We start from the raw sequence: 16314 nt of genomic DNA on the forward strand, positions 1-16314 counted from the left end.
TTTTTATTTAAAATATTTTTATTCTCCTTTTTCACATTTTCTCCCAAATTTACACCCACCAACAATAAACAATCAGTAACAAATATGTCAATCCCCATATCAATAACAATGATTCCCATCCTCCCACCAAACCCCAAACATTAGCCCGCATGTTCACACAAACAACTGACAAAAAGGAATTAGGGATCACCCATAGTCGCTATTAACACACACAGCCCCCCTCCCCCAAGCCTCCCACCCACATACCCCAACTAATGTTCGATGTTATCCAGTTCTTGAAAGTGCATAATGAATAATGCCCATGAATTGTAGAACCCCTCCATCCTTCCCCTCAGTTCAAACGTAACCTTCTCAAGAGTCAAGAATTCCAACAGGTCCCCCCGCCACGCCAGGGCACAGGGTGGAGAGGTTGCTCTCCAACCTATCAGGATCCGCCTTTGGACGATCAACGAGGCGAAGGCTACAACATATGCCTCCGCACCCGTTTCCAACCCTGGCTGGTCTGACACCCCGAATATGGCCTCCCGGGGGCCCGGTCCTCTAGCTTTGGACAGGACCAAAACATATGAACGTGATTAGTGCCCCCCCCCCCCCCCCCCCCGCAACGTTCACACGCATCTTCTACGCCTTCAAAGAATCGGCTCATCCTCGCCCTCGTAAGGTGTGCTCTGTATACCACCTTCAGCTGTATCAGCCCCAACCTCGCGCACGAGGTGGAGGCATTCACTCTCCGGAGCACCTCACACCAGAACCCCTCCTCCATATCCTCTTCCAACTCTTCCTCCCACTTTGCTTTGGTCCCTTCCAATGGTGCCGTCTCTTCTTCCAAACTAGCTCCGTAAACTGCTGACACTACCCCCTTCTCCAATCCCCCTGTCGTCAGCACCTCCTCCAGCAATTTGGAGGCCGGCTCTACCGGGAAGCTCTGTATCTCCTTTCTGGCAAAATCTTTAACCTGCATGTATCTAAACATTTCCCCCTGCTCCAGCCCAAACTTCGCTTCTAGCCCCTTCAATCCTGCAAACTGACCCCTAAGAAACAAATCTTTTAGCGTCTTAATCCCCTTCTCCCATCATTTCCGAAAATTTCCATTCCACCTCCCTGGCTCAAATCTGTGGTTCCCCGAATCGGCATTTCCCTTGACCCTGCCCCCAACCGAAGTGTTGGCGAAACTGCCTCCAAATTCTCAATGATGCTATTATTACCGGACTCCCTGAGTATTTCCCCGGGGCTATCGGGAGCGGTGCTGTTGCTAGTGCTTTCAATCCCGATCCTTTGCACAAACTCTCCTCCATTCGGACCCACTGGGAATTAAACCCTCTGACCCAGCTCCGCACCTTCTCCACAGTAATACATCAGGTTCGGAAGACCCAAACCCCTTGCCTGCCTTCCCCTCTGTAGCAGCGCTTTTCTAACTGGCCACCTTCCTTTCCCATATGAACGAAGTAATCCTTCCCTCAATCGATCTGAAAAAAGCCTTTGGCAGGAAAATCGGCAGGCATTGAAAAATACACAGAAATCGCGGCAACACATTCATTTTAACCGCCTGTACATTGCCCAGTTTTGTTGGTACATGGAAGACTAGCCAGTGCGATTTGAAGCATATCTTGGGCGCATTTTCCTGATTTTGCCCACAGTGGAAGCTCTGTCTGTTGATCTTTTTAATATTCTGATCTTGGATATCATATTCCTCAATTCCGATGGCATTATATTGGGATTGAAAATTGTATTCTGTCCTGTAAAGCTGATAACTTTAGAACTTTTAGCACTTTAATTTCATAGTGTCCTGATTTCCTTTCTCATAGATGAATGAGAAATAATTGGAAATAATCATCCTCATTATGTTAAATATATTTATCTCTGTGTAATAATAAGTAATGCTAGCCTAAGCAGGGGCATTTAAGTTAAGTGAAAATAAATGTGTTACTACATTTCAAATAAAAGTCATCACAGCTCCAGAGGACCATAGGCTGCTCTCCCCTTTGAGAGAAAGAGAGAGAGCTGACTGGTGATGATTTAACCTGAGGGTCACCACACTTCAGATGAGGGGCAAGAGTGAGAAGGTTGGGCCTCCATGGTAACTGAAACCGGTATGGTTATTGAACCCGCACTGTTGGCGTCGCTCTGTACCACGAACTAGCCATCCAACCAACTGAACTAACCGATCTCTCACATTTCAAGTAGGCTAGAATCACTAATGTGTTGATTTGAATAATTTTGTGCAGATATCGGAACAATGTTTCCTCTATTCACCTTTTCTCATTTTTAATTTTCTAATTGAATTCTGGTTTCTTAAACAGGCTGCAGAAGAGATTCAGAAACTGTATAGTCTATTTTTGAAAGTCGATGCCACTCAGGTAGAAGTGAATCCCTTTGGTGAAACACCAGATGGGCAAGGTAAGGTTCGAAAGAAATGTATGTTTATTTGCTTTTGTGTAGTCACCAAAATAAATAATTAACAAACATATACTTGCTAACAATGATTCATTTGTACTCAATATAGTTTCAGCGTTGAATAATGAAGCTTGCATTAGCTGTGAACAAATAGCCTGAGTAGCTAAATCTGTGCGCTAACTCTCTTCTGACTTTGTAATTGTGAGATAAGACCACACTACCTACAGTCAAGGATGTTGAATTCTCTAATGGTCACAATGGAGCAAAACCTGATTTACCAGTCTTGTTCTGATAAAGAAATAAAGCAGCGCTTCTGTCAATGAGGTTCTCTTTCTCTACAGTACTGAAAGGAGAAATAACCACTGGGAACTATACAAGCTGGTTTAGATGCAGCTATTTTCTGAGTAAATCCTGTGAAGGCTATTGATTCAAAATGTTTATCCAGTGATGTTCTTTGTTTCTACAAAATAGAAATCATCTAGAGGGGTAAATCAATCTGCCAAATAATTTGGTAAAATTTGGAGAGATATTGAGCTGTTTCTTCCCCTCACATTTTCCATAAATATTTGAATGTGTGAGTGGATAATAAGACCAGAAGACATAGGAGCAGATGTAGATCATTTGACTGATCGGGTCCACTGTGCCATTCAATGAGATCATGACTGATCTGATATAATTCTCAACTCCTCTTTCCCACCTTATCCCTATAACCCTCGATTCCCTTACTGATTAAAAATTTGTCAATCTCAACTTGAGGATACTTAACGACCTAGTCTCTACACCTCACAGCAGTAAAGAATTCCGCAGATTCAATACCCTCTGAGAAAAGAAATTTTTCCTCATCTCTGTCTTAAATGCGTGACCCCTTACTCTGAGGTTATACCCTCTGGTCCTAGATTCTCCCACAAGAGGAAACATCTTCTCAGCATTTACCCCGTCAAGCTGCCTAAGAATCCTATATGTCTCAATACGGTCGTCTCTCAATCTTCCAAACACCCGCTTCCGGGTGCGGCGATGACCAGCTGAATCGCGCGTTTCGGCAGCTCCCGGTGAAACGGACTTTTGGGCTCTTGATGGGAGCCCCAACGGCAATTTTGACGGCTAGAAACACTGTGCGGTAAACCAGAAGGGAATCCCCCCTGGATACGGATGAAAAAAGGAGGGGAGAGTGGCCGGATTTCGGTGGATCCTTTGGAGCAGCGGCAAGGAGGGCAGGCAAGAACCAGGATGGCGTCGGAAGGTGGCAGTTTAACATGGGGCCCTGAACAACAAGAGTTCTTGAAATGCTGTGTGGAAGAGCTCAAAAAGGAAATGAAGAAAGAGCTGTTGGCCCCGATACTACAGGCGATCGAAGGGCTAAAGGAGGAACAAAAGACCCAGGAGCGGGAGCTTCGGGTCGTGAAGGCAAAGGCAGCCGAGAATGAGGACGACATACAGGGCCTGGTGGTGAAGACGGAGACGCATGAGGCACATCAGAAACGATGTGTGGAAAGGTTGGAGGCACTGGAGAACAACGCAAGGAGGAACAACCTGAGGATTCTTGGTCTTCCTGAAGGTGCGGAGGGAGCGGACGTCGGGGCATATGTGAGCACGATGCTGCACTTGTTAATGGGAGCGGAGGCCCCGGCGGGTCCGTTGGAGGTGGAGGGAGCATACTGAGTGATGGCGCGAGGACCGAGAGCAGGAGAAATTCCCAGAGCCACAGTGGTGAGATTGTTCCGTTTTAAGGATAGAGAAATGGTCCTTAGATGGGCAAAGAAAACTCGGAGCAGTAAATGGGAGAACGCGGTGATCCGCGTTTATCAAGACTGGAGTGCGGAGGTGGCGAGAAGGAGGGCGAGCTTTAATCGGGCCAAGGCGGTGCTTCATAAAAAGAAGATAAAATTTGGAATGCTGCAACCGGCAAGACTGTGGGTCACATATCGAGGGAGGCACCACTACTTTGAGACGGCGGATGAAGCGTGGACTTTTATTGTGGAAGAAAAACTGGAATGAGCGGGTTATTAAAAAGAACGTTTGAACAAAGTGGTGGGGCGAATGTGGGGGGCGAAGATGGGGGTTAAAAAGGGGGGAAAGAGGAGTTTTATGTACTAATCCTGCGATGTGGTAACTTTTCTCTCTTCCACAGGTGGTGATGGGGGGAGGAGGGGAGGTGGAGGAGATGGGGCGTTGGCCATTGGGGGCGGGGCCAAGGGAGAAGCGCGGGCTTGGTTCCCGCGCTATGATAATCATGGCGGGAATAGAGAAGCAGGAAGGAGGGGGCGTCGCACGGTGCGAGCCGAGGTCACGGGGGAGAAGCCGAGGTCGGCCAGAGTTTGCTGACTTCTGGGAGCAACATGGGGGGAGTAATTACGCCAGCGGGGGATCTAGCGGGGGGGGGGGGAGGGGGGAATTACTGGGTTGCTGCTGCTGGGGAAAGGAGGAGCTGGTATGGGAGGGGATGGGCGGGGGGGCACCGCCTGGGGGAGATACAGCTGCGTGGGAACCGGGTGAGGAGCTGGAAAAAGGGGATGGCTAATCGACAAGGGGGGGGGAGCCCCCCAACCCGGCTGATCACGTGGAACGTGAGAAGGCTGAACGGGCCGATAAAGAGGGCACGGGTACTCGCACACCTTAAGGCAGATGTGGTTATGTTACAGGAAACGCACCTGAAACTGATAGACCAGGTTAGGCTACGCAAAGGATGGGTGGGGCAGGTGTTCCATTCGGGGCTAGATGCGAAAAACAGGGGGGTGGCTATATTAGTGGGGAAGCGTGTAATGTTCGAGGCAAAGACTATAGTGGCGGATAACAGGGGCAGATACGTGATGGTGAGTGGCAAACTACAGGGGGAGACGGTGGTTTTGGTAAACGTATATGCCCCGAACTGGGATGATGCTAATTTCATGAGGCGGATGCTAGGACGCATTCCGGACCTAGAGATGGGAAAGCTGATAATGGGGGGAGATTTTAATACGGTGTTGGAACCAGGGCTGGATAGGTCGAAGTCCAGGACTGGAAGGATGCCGGCATCAGCCAAGGTACTTAAAGATTTTATGGAGCAGATGGGAGGTGTAGACCCGTGGAGATTTAGCAGACCTAGGAGTAAGGAGTTCTCGTTTTTCTCCTATGTCCATAAAGTCTACTCGCGAATAGACTTTTTTGTGCTGGGAAGGGCGTTGATCCCGAAGGTGAGGGGAACGGAGTATATGGCTATAGCCATTTCGGATCACGCTCCACACTGGGTAGACTTGGAGATAGGGGAGGAAACAGGAGGGCGCCCACCCTGGAGAATGGACATGGGACTAATGGCAGATGAGGGGGGGTGTCTAAGGGTGAGGGGGTGCATTGAAAAGTACTTGGAACTCAATGATAATGGGGAGGTCCAGGTGGGAGTGGTCTGGGAGGCGTTGAAGGCGGTGGTTAGAGGGGAGCTGATATCAATAAGGGCACATAAAGGGAAGCAGGAGAGTAAGGAACGGGAGCGGTTGCTGCAAGAACTTTTGAGGGTGGACAGACGATATGCGGAAGCACCGGAGGAGGGACTGTACAGGGAAAGGCAAAGGCTACATGTAGAATTTGACTTGCTGACTACGGGCACTGCAGAGGCACAATGGAGGAAGGCACAGGGTGTACAGTACGAATATGGGGAGAAGGCGAGCAGGTTGCTGGCACACCAATTGAGGAAAAGTGGAGCAGCGAGGGAAATAGGGGGAGTGAGGGATGAGGAAGGAGAGATGGAGCGGGGAGCGGAGAGAGTGAATGGAGTGTTCGAGACATTTTATAAAAAATTATATGAAGCTCAACCCCCGGCTGGGAGGGAGAGAATGATGGGCTTCTTGGATCGGCTGGAATTTCCCAAGGTGGAAGAGCAGGAAAGGGTGGGACTGGGAGCACAGATCGAGGTAGAAGAAGTGGTGGAAGGAATTAGGAGCATGCAGGCGGGAAAGGCCCCGGGACCGGATGGATTCCCAGTCGAATTCTATAGAAAATATGTGGTCTTGCTCGCCCCGGTATTGACGAGGACCTTTAATGAGGCAAAGGAAAGGGGACAACTGCCCCCGACTATGTCTGAAGCAACGATATCGCTTCTCTTAAAGAAGGAAAAGGACCCGCTACAATGCGGGTCCTATAGACCTATTTCCCTCCTAAATGTAGATGCCAAGATCCTGGCCAAGGTAATGGCAATGAGAATAGAGGAATGTGTCCCGGGGGTGGTCCACGAGGACCAAACTGAGTTTGTGAAGGGGAGACAGCTGAACACGAATATACGGAGGCTGTTAGGGGTAATGATGATGGCCCCACCAGAGGGGGAAACGGAGATAGTAGTGGCGATGGATGCCGAGAAAGCATTTGATAGAGTGGAGTGGGATTATTTGTGGGAGGTGTTGAGGAGATTTGGTTTTGGAGAGGGGTATGTTAGATGGGTGCAGCTGTTGTATAGGGCCCCGATGGCGAGCGTGGTCACAAATGGACGGGGATCTGCATATTTTCGGCTCCATAGAGAGACAAGGCAGGGATGCCCTCTGTCCCCATTATTGTTTGCACTGGCGATTGAGCCCCTGGCGATAGCGTTGAGGGGTTCCAAGAAGTGGAGGGGAGTACTTAGAGGAGGAGAAGAGCACCGGGTATCTTTGTATGCGGACGATTTGCTACTATACGTGGCAGACCCGGCGGAGGGGATGCCAGAAATAATGCGGATACTTGGGGAGTTTGGGGATTTTTCAGGGTATAAATTCAACATGGGGAAAAGTGAGTTGTTTGTGGTGCATCCAGGGGAGCAGAGTAGAGAAATAGAGGACCTATCGTTGAGGAAGGTAACAAGGGACTTTCGTTACCTGGGGATCCAGATGGCCAAGAATTGGGGCACATTGCATAGGTTAAATTTAACGCGGTTGGTGGAACAAATGGAGGAGGATTTCAAGAGATGGGATATGGTATCCCTGTCACTGGCAGGGAGGGTGCAGGCGGTTAAGATGGTGGTCCTCCCGAGATTCCTCTTTGTGTTTCAGTGCCTCCCGGTGGTGATCACGAAGGCTTTTTTAAAAAGGATTGAAAAGAGCATCATGGGTTTTGTGTGGGCCGGGAAGACCCCGAGAGTGAGGAAGGGATTCTTACAGCGTAGCAGGGATAGGGGGGAGCTGGCACTACCGAGCCTAAGTGAGTATTATTGGGCCGCTAATATTTCAATGGTGAGTAAGTGGATGGGAGAGGAGGAGGGAGCGGCGTGGAAGAGATTAGAGAGGGCGTCCTGTAGGGGGACTAGCCTACAGGCTATGGTGACAGCCCCATTGCCGTTCTCACCGAGGAACTACACCACAAGCCCGGCGGTGGTGGCTACACTGAAGATTTGGGGACAGTGGAGACGGCATAGGGGAAAGACTGGAGCCTTGGGGGGGTCCCCGATAAGAAACAACCATAGGTTTGCCCCGGGGGGAATGGATGGGGGATATGGAATGTGGCAAAGAGCAGGAATAACGCAACTGAAAGATCTGTTTGTGGATGGGAAGTTCGCGAGTCTGGGAGCGCTGACCGAGAAATATGGGTTGCCCCAAGGGAATGCATTCAGGTATATGCAACTGAAGGCTTTTGCGAGGCAACAGGTGAGGGAATTCCCGCAGCTCCTGACACAAGAGGTGCAGGACAGAGTGATCTCAAAGACATGGGTGGGGGATGGTAAGGTGTCAGATATATATAGGGAAATGAGGGACGAAGGGGAGACTATGGTAGATGAACTAAAAGGGAAATGGGGGGAGGAGATCGAGGAGGGGCTGTGGGCAGATGCCCTAGGCAGGGTAAACTCGTCGTCCTCGTGTGCCAGGCTAAGCCTGATTCAGTTTAAGGTATTACACAGGGCGCATATGACTGGAGCACGGCTCAGTACATTTTTTGGGGTGGAGGATAGGTGTGCGAGGTGCTCGAGAAGCCCAGCGAATCATACCCATATGTTTTGGTCATGCCCGGCACTACAGGGGTTTTGGATGGGGGTGACAAAGGTGCTTTCAAAAGTAGTGGGGGTCCGGGTCGAACCAAGCTGGGGGTTGGCTATATTTGGGGTTGCACAAGAGCCGGGAGTGCAGGAGGCGAGAGAGGCCGATGTTTTGGCCTTTGCGTCCCTAGTAGCCCGCGGGGGTGGAGACCTGGATAAATGACATGGCAGGGTTTATAAAGCTAGAGCGGATTAAGTTCGTTCTAAGGGGGTCGGCTCAAGGGTTCACCAGGCGGTGGCAACCGTTCGTCGAATACCTCGCAGAAAGATAGATGGAATGGAAAAAAGAAGGCAGCAGCAGCCCAGGATCGGTGGGGGGGGGGGGTGGGGGGGGGGGGGTGGAGGAACCAGAAGGACTCTCAGGGTTGTTAATATATACTGTATAATATGTATAGGTCGTTGCGACAGATAATTATATATTGGACTGTTAAATTATATTTTTGGAGAGTGTTACTTGTGATAAGGTAGTTGCCAATTAGGGTTAGTTTTCATTTTTGTTATTTATTATTTATTCATTTTTTTGTTTATAAAATAGGTCATTGTTATTTGTGTTGTTATAATATTGTGTAAAGGATGCACAATGTACTGTGTTGGTTGACCAAAAATTTTCAATAAAATATTTATAAAAAAAAAAAAAATCTTCCAAACACCAGTGAGTACAAGCCCAACCTCTCCTCATAAGAAAATCCCTCCATACCTGGATGCAACCTAGTGAACCTTCTCTGGGCTGTCTCCAATGCCAATATATCTTTCCTTAGATAAGGGCACCAAAACTGTTCACAGTATTCCAGGTGTGGTCGAACTAGTGCCCTCTATAGTTTTAGCAGGATTTTGAAATACAGACCAACATTCCATTTGCATTCCCAATTACCTGAAGTTGCATGCTAGCTTTTTGTAATTAATGCACGAGGATCCCAAATCCCACTGCTTTGCAGTTTTCTGCAATCTTTTTCCATTTGAATAATATTCAGCTCCTTTATTCTTCCTACAAAGTGTATAACTTCACATTTTCCTACATTATATGCCATCTGCCAAATTATTTCCCACCCACCTAACCTGTCTATGTCCCTCTGTATCATCCTCACTACTTGCCTTCCCACCTATTTTTGTGTCATCCACAAACTTGACAATAGTGCATTCACTTTCCCGTACCAGCCTCCCCGAACAGGCGCCGGAATGTGCCGACTAGGGGCTTTTCACAGTAACTTCATTTGAAGCCTACTTGTGCCAATAAGCGATTTTCATTTCATTTAATTTTTCACTTTCCTCGTCCAAATCATTAATACAAATTATAAATAATTGTGGCATCAGCACAGATCCCTGTGGCACTCCTCTATTTACACGTTACCGTCCTGAAAATGCCCCTCTTATCCCAACTCTGTCTTCTATCAGTCAGCTAATCCTCTATCCATGCTAATATACTACCCCTAACACCATGGTCTGTTATCCTATTAAGCAGCCTTTGGTGGGGTACCTTATCGAAAGCTTTTTGGAAATTCGAGGATATACACCTACTGGTTCCACTTCATCTATCTTGCTCGTCATAACCTCAAAGAATTCTAATAAATTTGTCAGGCATGAAGCCATGCTGACTCTACTTGATTATATTATGCATTTCCGAATGCTCTGCTATTCAATCCTTTATAATGGACTCTAATATTTTCCCAATGATAGAAGTTAAGCTAACTGGCTTATAGTTACTTTTGTCTCCCTCCTTTTTTGAATAAAGGTATTACATTGGCAGTTTTCCAGTCCTCTGGGACTTTTCCAGAATTTAATTTTCTTTGAAGATTACTACTACTGCATCCACTATCTCTGGACCTACTTCCGTAATATACTGGGGTGCAACCCATCAGGTCCAAACGACTTATCGGCCTTTAGCCCCATTAGTTTCCCTAGTTCTTTTTCTTTAGCAATAGTTATATTTACTTCTTCCTCCGCTTCTGCACCTTAATTATTTATGATTTTTGAATGTTAAGTGTCTTTCACCATCAATACTAGCACACAGTATTTGTTTAACTCTTCTGCCATTTCCTGGTTTCCCATTATTATTTCCCCAGTTTCATTCTCTAAGGGGCCTATGCTCACTTTGGCTTCCCTCTTCCTTTTTATATATTTAAAGACGCTCTTGCTATCCATTTTAAATTACTTGCTAGTGTACCGTCCTAGTTTATCTTCACCATCTTTTTTTGGTCATCTTTTGTTGGTTGTTAAAACATTCCCAATTCTCTGGCTTAACACTAATCTTTGCCACATTATATGTATTTTTTTGTTTCCGCTTAATACTATCTTTCACTTCCTTTGTTAGCCAGGTTGATTTATCCCCTTCCTGGAATCCTTCTTCACTGGGATATACCTTTGTTGTGAGTCATGAACTACTTTCAGAATTGTCTGCCATTGCTGATCAACTGTCTTTCCTGCTAACTCCTTTTCTAATCCACTCCAGCCAACTCTGCCTTCATTTCTTTAGAATTGTCCTTATTTAAGTGTAGCATGATTGTTTCTGACCCATTTTTCTTACTCTCAAATTGAATGCAAAATTCTACAATGTTATGGTCACTGCTTCCTAGGGGATTTTTATTCTGAGATTGTTCATTAAACCTGCCTCATTACACATTCCACATCATACTCCATTTGCCAGATTTTCCCCCCATTCATTTAACCTATTTATGTATGTCCCCTTACGTCTACTTCACAATTTACTTTCCTACCTATCCTCGTATTGCCAGCAAATTTTGCAACCATACCTTCAGTCCTTTTATCCAAATCATTCATATAAATTGTAAAAAGCTGAGACCCCAGCACACCATGCGTCACGTTGTGCCAAACTGAAAAGGCTTATTTGTGCCAACACTCTGTTTGCTGTTAGCTAACCAATCTTCAATACACGCCAATATGTTACCCCACACCTCACAAGCTTTTATTTTCCACAATAACCTTTGATGTGACAACTTATTAGATACCTTCTGTAAATCTAAGTATCATTGTACATCCATTAGTTCCCCTTCATCCACTGTGCATGTGACTCCTCGCAAAAACTCCAATAAATTGGTTAAGCATAATTTCCCTTTCACAAAACCATGCCTGATTGCCTTGAACTTTTCCAAGTGCCCGACCATAACATCTTTGATAATGGCATCTAACATTTTCCGTGAGATAGAAATTAGGCGAACTGGCCTGCAAGTTTCCCGCTTTCTGTCCCCCCCCCCCCTTTTTGAATTTTTAAAGCATTTTAAAAGTTAAGCGTTATTACACTTAAAACAGTAGCATTTTCTAGTGTCAACTTGTAGTATAAAATGTGATTTTTTTTTCTGGCAAGAAAGATCTTATAGAATAAAACTACAGCTTTTATAATTGTTTGAATGGAAAAATCCGATTTGCTGAAAGTTATTTCATTTAAAGTTGCACTTTTCATGAACACAACTACATCGCTCAATGAGAAATCACTGTAGTAACTTAATGAAACCTCATTTTCGCCCATCTTTAGAAGAAAGGATTCTTGAAAGTAACAAAAATAAAATTAATTAATTATCCAAATTGCAAATAATGGCTTACAGTAAAATTGAACAAATCTTTGTTTCTTATTTGTTTAACTAACTATGATCCCAATACTCTTTATGAAATTTGTTGAATATCCATGTAAAAATGTATTTTTGGAAGGCTTGTACACCCAGACTGAGAAGAAAATAAACATTGTGCCTTCAACACTTGTATCTTTCTTCTATTTGATTTTTTTACTCCTGTAATTTGACTGAAGGAATGTTCAATATACTCACAGCTTAAATTGTATGATTGTGGGTTAGCACTGCTGCCTCACGTCACCGAGGATCCGAGTTCAATCCCGGCCCCAGGTCACTGTCCGTTTGGAGTTTGCACATCCTCCCGTGTCTGCATTGGTCTTACCCCCACGACCCAAAAAAATGTGCAGGGTAGGTGAATTGACCACGCTAAATTGCCCCTTAATTGGAAAAAGAGAATTGGGTACTTTAAATTTTTAAAAATGGAAGACTGTGCCCCACTAAATTTCTTACATAATTAGTACTTTTCATATATTGATCATTTTTGTTCAGTTTTAGAGTCATTGTTGCCTCAGTTATTTTGAAGCTGTTGGTCAGATTTTGCTAATTTTCTAGCCTGACATCTGTGACTAATTCTGTGGTATTGCCAGTATGATAAAAGAACAAGCTTTGTTGAAAAAAGAACATTCGTCATTGTGGAGGAAAACAGGTTCATTCCACAAATGAATGGACTCGATATTTCCAGGTATCACATGTGTGAGAGAATTGAAGGTTTTCCTTGAGTATGAGTGGTTATGTTTTTTCACACAAGGAACAAAGAAAAGTACAGCACAGGAACAGGCCCTTCAGCCCTCCAGGCCTTCTACACTTCCGGGGTCCGTATCCCTCTATTCCCATCCTATTCATGTATTTGTCAAGATGCCCCTTAAACATCACTATTGTCCCTGCTTCCACCACCTCCTCCGGCAGCGAATTCCAGGCACCCACTACCCTCTGTGTAAAAAAACTTGCCTCGTACATCTCCTCTAAACCTTGCCCCTCGCACCTTAAACCTATGCCCCCTAGTAATTGACCCCTCTACCCTGGGAAAAAGTATCTGACTATCCACCCTATCTATGCCCCTCTATCAGATCTCCCCTCAACCTCCGTCGTTCCAGTCGGAACAGACCAAGTTTATTCAACCTCTCCTCATAGCTAATGCCCTCCATACCAAGCAACATCCTGGTAAATCTCTTCTGCACCCTCTCTAAAGCCTCCACATCCTTCTCGTAGTGTGGCAACCAGAATTGAACACTATACGCCAAGTGTGGCCTAACTAAGGTTCTATACAGCTGCAACATGACTTGCCAATTTTTATACTCAATGCCCCGGCCAATGAAGGCAAGCATGCCATATGCCTTCTTGACTACTTTCTCCACCTGTGTTGCCCCTTTCAGTGACCTGTGGACCTGTACACCTAGATCTCTCTGACTGTCAATACTTTTGAGGGTTCCACCATTCACTCTATATTCCCTACCCTATATTACACCTCCCAAAATGCATTACCTCACATTTGTCCGGATTAAACTGCATCTGCCATCTCTCCTCCCAAGTCTCCAGACGATCTGAATCCTGCTGTATCCTCTGACAGTCCTCATCGCTATCCGCAGTTCCACCAACCTTTGTGTCGTCCGCAAACTTACTAATCAGACCAGTTACATTTTCCTCCAAATCATTTATATATACTACGAACAGCAAAGGTCCCAGCACTGATCCCTATGGAACACCACTGGTCACAGCCCTCCAATCAGAAAAACATCCTTCCATTGCTACTCTCTGCCTTCTGTGACCTAGCCAGTTCTGTATCCATCTTGCCAGCTCACCTCTGATCCCGTGTGACTTCACCTTTTGTGTCAGTCTGCCATGAGGGGCCTTGTCAAAGGCCTTACTGAAGTCCATATAGACAACATCCACTGCCCTACCTGCATCAATCATTTTTGTGACCACCTCGAAAAACTCTTATCAAGTTGGTGAGACACGAACTCCCCTTCTCAAAACCGTGCTGCCTCTCACTAATACACGTCACAAGCATTCTGGTTCTGGCCCAAAGATATTTTATTTTGGAGTCAGTTCCTTCACATGCTTTCTGTTATATATTAAAGAATACATTCCTGCTAGTGGAACGGCACGTGATCTGTAGTGACTTCAACAGAGTGATGTGCAGGCTTTCAGTTCTTCATCTTGGATTGTATGAGCAACGTCTCCTAATAAACCGTTTTGTAACAAACCCAGGTGTGTGGCACCTCCATATCTTTACTCTTTGTGGCACATGGAGGACAAAACATTTCCTGATTTTAGCAAAACGTCCTTCTGTTTGTATTGTTACCGCCGTGAGATTAAGGCCAACATTTTCATAGCCTTTTTGATTGATTCTTTGTGCTAGTTCCCTCGCTCATAGTAATTCATGGATGTGGAGACCTTGTATTGATTTGTTCCAACACTGACGGTTCCTCATTCTCTATATTGAGAAAATATTCATTTCTATCACTCTTGGATCCAAAATGGATTTTCCCATATTGAGCTCCATATGTCATAGTATTTCCCACTCACTTAAACTGTTTGGTTCTTTTTGTAAATTTCTCCCCCAATTTGCACAATTTACTGTGCCTGCAAACTTAGTGGCATTTGAAAACTTGAATATGCAACCCCTTATTCCTTCGTATCCTTGACACCTATATATATTTTTTAATAGCCGTGGCTCCTCTGCTGATCAGTAGTGATCACCAGTCATCAGATCTCCCCACACGGAGATGCTTCCTTTTTCCTCATTCTTTGTCTCCTACGACCAATCACCAACCAATGCTACAAGGTTACCTCCAATTTTATGTACCTTCATTTTTGAGAATCTCTTGTGCCAAATCCTATCACGTGCCACCTAGACAACTTACATGTCAGTACTTCACAACATTCAGACATAGTCAGACATAACCTACCCTTCCAAAGTTCATGCCGGTTTTCTTTGATCAGCGCGTACTTGCCATGTGTTCAGCTGTTTTGTCCATGGTTAAATTCCAGTAATTTCCTCACAACTGACATTAAACTGTAGCTTTCTGGTTTTTCTCTCTCTCTCCCTCAATTAAATAATGGAGTGACATTTGCAACTTTCCACTGGATAGTCGTGTCTAAATCTCATTGCATTTGTTAAATTTTTCAAAAGTTACCATCTCTATTTCGTCCCCTATTCTTTTAATTCCCTGGAGTGGAAAACACCAAGTCCTGGAGGTTTGTCTGTCTTAAGTGTTATTATTTTCTCCATTGTCAATTCATTTTACTTCTATTAATCCACAAAGTTTCTCCGCATGCCATAATTGCACATTCATTGTACTTCGCTATTTTGTAATTTTTTTTCCACGGATACAAAGTACATATTAATAAGCCTGTCATTTTCTTATCCTCTTTTGCTTTCATCTGTTTTTATTGGGCCCTTGCTCTCTTTCGCTTGCTCTGTCCCATTTGCGTTGCTAAATGTAGGTTTTTGCGCATTACCTTTTTGCATTTAGTCTTGTCTTCTGCCCTGCTGTTACTTCATTTGTTTACTGTGATAGCTCAACTATGCAAATAGTTTTAGACATATGTACTGGTTTTGAAAAGTGCTCAGGCTTAAATATCTTAAGTTGTATGTGAATTTTTTATAATGCTGAAACAACTTTGATTTATAATATTGACAAAATTTGTGTTGGTCGATAAAATGTCAAGTGTTGAGAGTTTGGATCAGGCTTGCCCAACATGCAATCAGCAGGCCCACCAGGCCTCCCTATCTGGCTCACAGGTCCGGTGTTTTAAATGTTGATAAGTGAATTAGAAGATTCTTCTAGAATTGCTCCTCCAACGACAGGCCGCTTCTCTCCTGTGTTTGCTATTGTTAGGAAGACTAATGAGCCAATCAGAGGCAAAGAGAGAACCATTCTCTGGTTGGAGAAGCAGCTTTCTTTAGCGGAAAGTTTGTTGAAGAGGGTGGGAAGATTTTTTTGGGGGGTGGGGAAGAGTCAAAGTGGCCACCAGGCATGGGCGCAGGGGCTGCCGGTCGGAGAGGAAGGCACTGGCTGCTAGTGGGGGCTGATTCAACTAGTTGTTTTCTTTCTTCATACCTCAGAAGTTCATTGAATTTCGCCTTTGATATTGCGCCAAACCGCATCTTTTCCACATTGGCTCCCTTAGAGTGAAACAAATTGAAATATAGTTCCTCGCACAAAATCTTTGGACAACTCTGGTCTTCTTTAACTGAAATGTCATATTGCAATGGCACTAACTGTTTGTGTTTCAAATTAATTTTAAACTAAAGGCATGGTGGTTTGGAGAACATTCCCAAAATTCCGACATACCCGACGTATTTCACATAGGATTGAGAGGAAGGAGTTGACTCATGAGTTTCATGAGTCTGTTTATTTTTACTGA

General features: G+C 45.1%; 1 protein-coding gene across 2 annotated transcripts in view; it reads left to right on the forward strand.

The window, feature by feature from the left end:
* The window catches only part of suclg2 (succinate-CoA ligase GDP-forming subunit beta), a 571906-nt gene that overhangs the window by 321575 nt on the left and 234017 nt on the right, over positions 1 to 16314 (forward strand). For both annotated transcript variants that reach the window (XM_072472300.1, XM_072472298.1), the window contains exon 7: positions 2301 to 2397. In XM_072472300.1, coding sequence (XP_072328401.1) covers positions 2301 to 2397 — 97 coding nt within the window. The remainder of the gene's footprint in view (positions 1 to 2300; positions 2398 to 16314) is intronic.

The sequence above is a fragment of the Scyliorhinus torazame genome, chromosome 13, assembly GCF_047496885.1.
Source record: "Scyliorhinus torazame isolate Kashiwa2021f chromosome 13, sScyTor2.1, whole genome shotgun sequence".
NCBI lineage: Eukaryota > Metazoa > Chordata > Chondrichthyes > Carcharhiniformes > Scyliorhinidae > Scyliorhinus > Scyliorhinus torazame.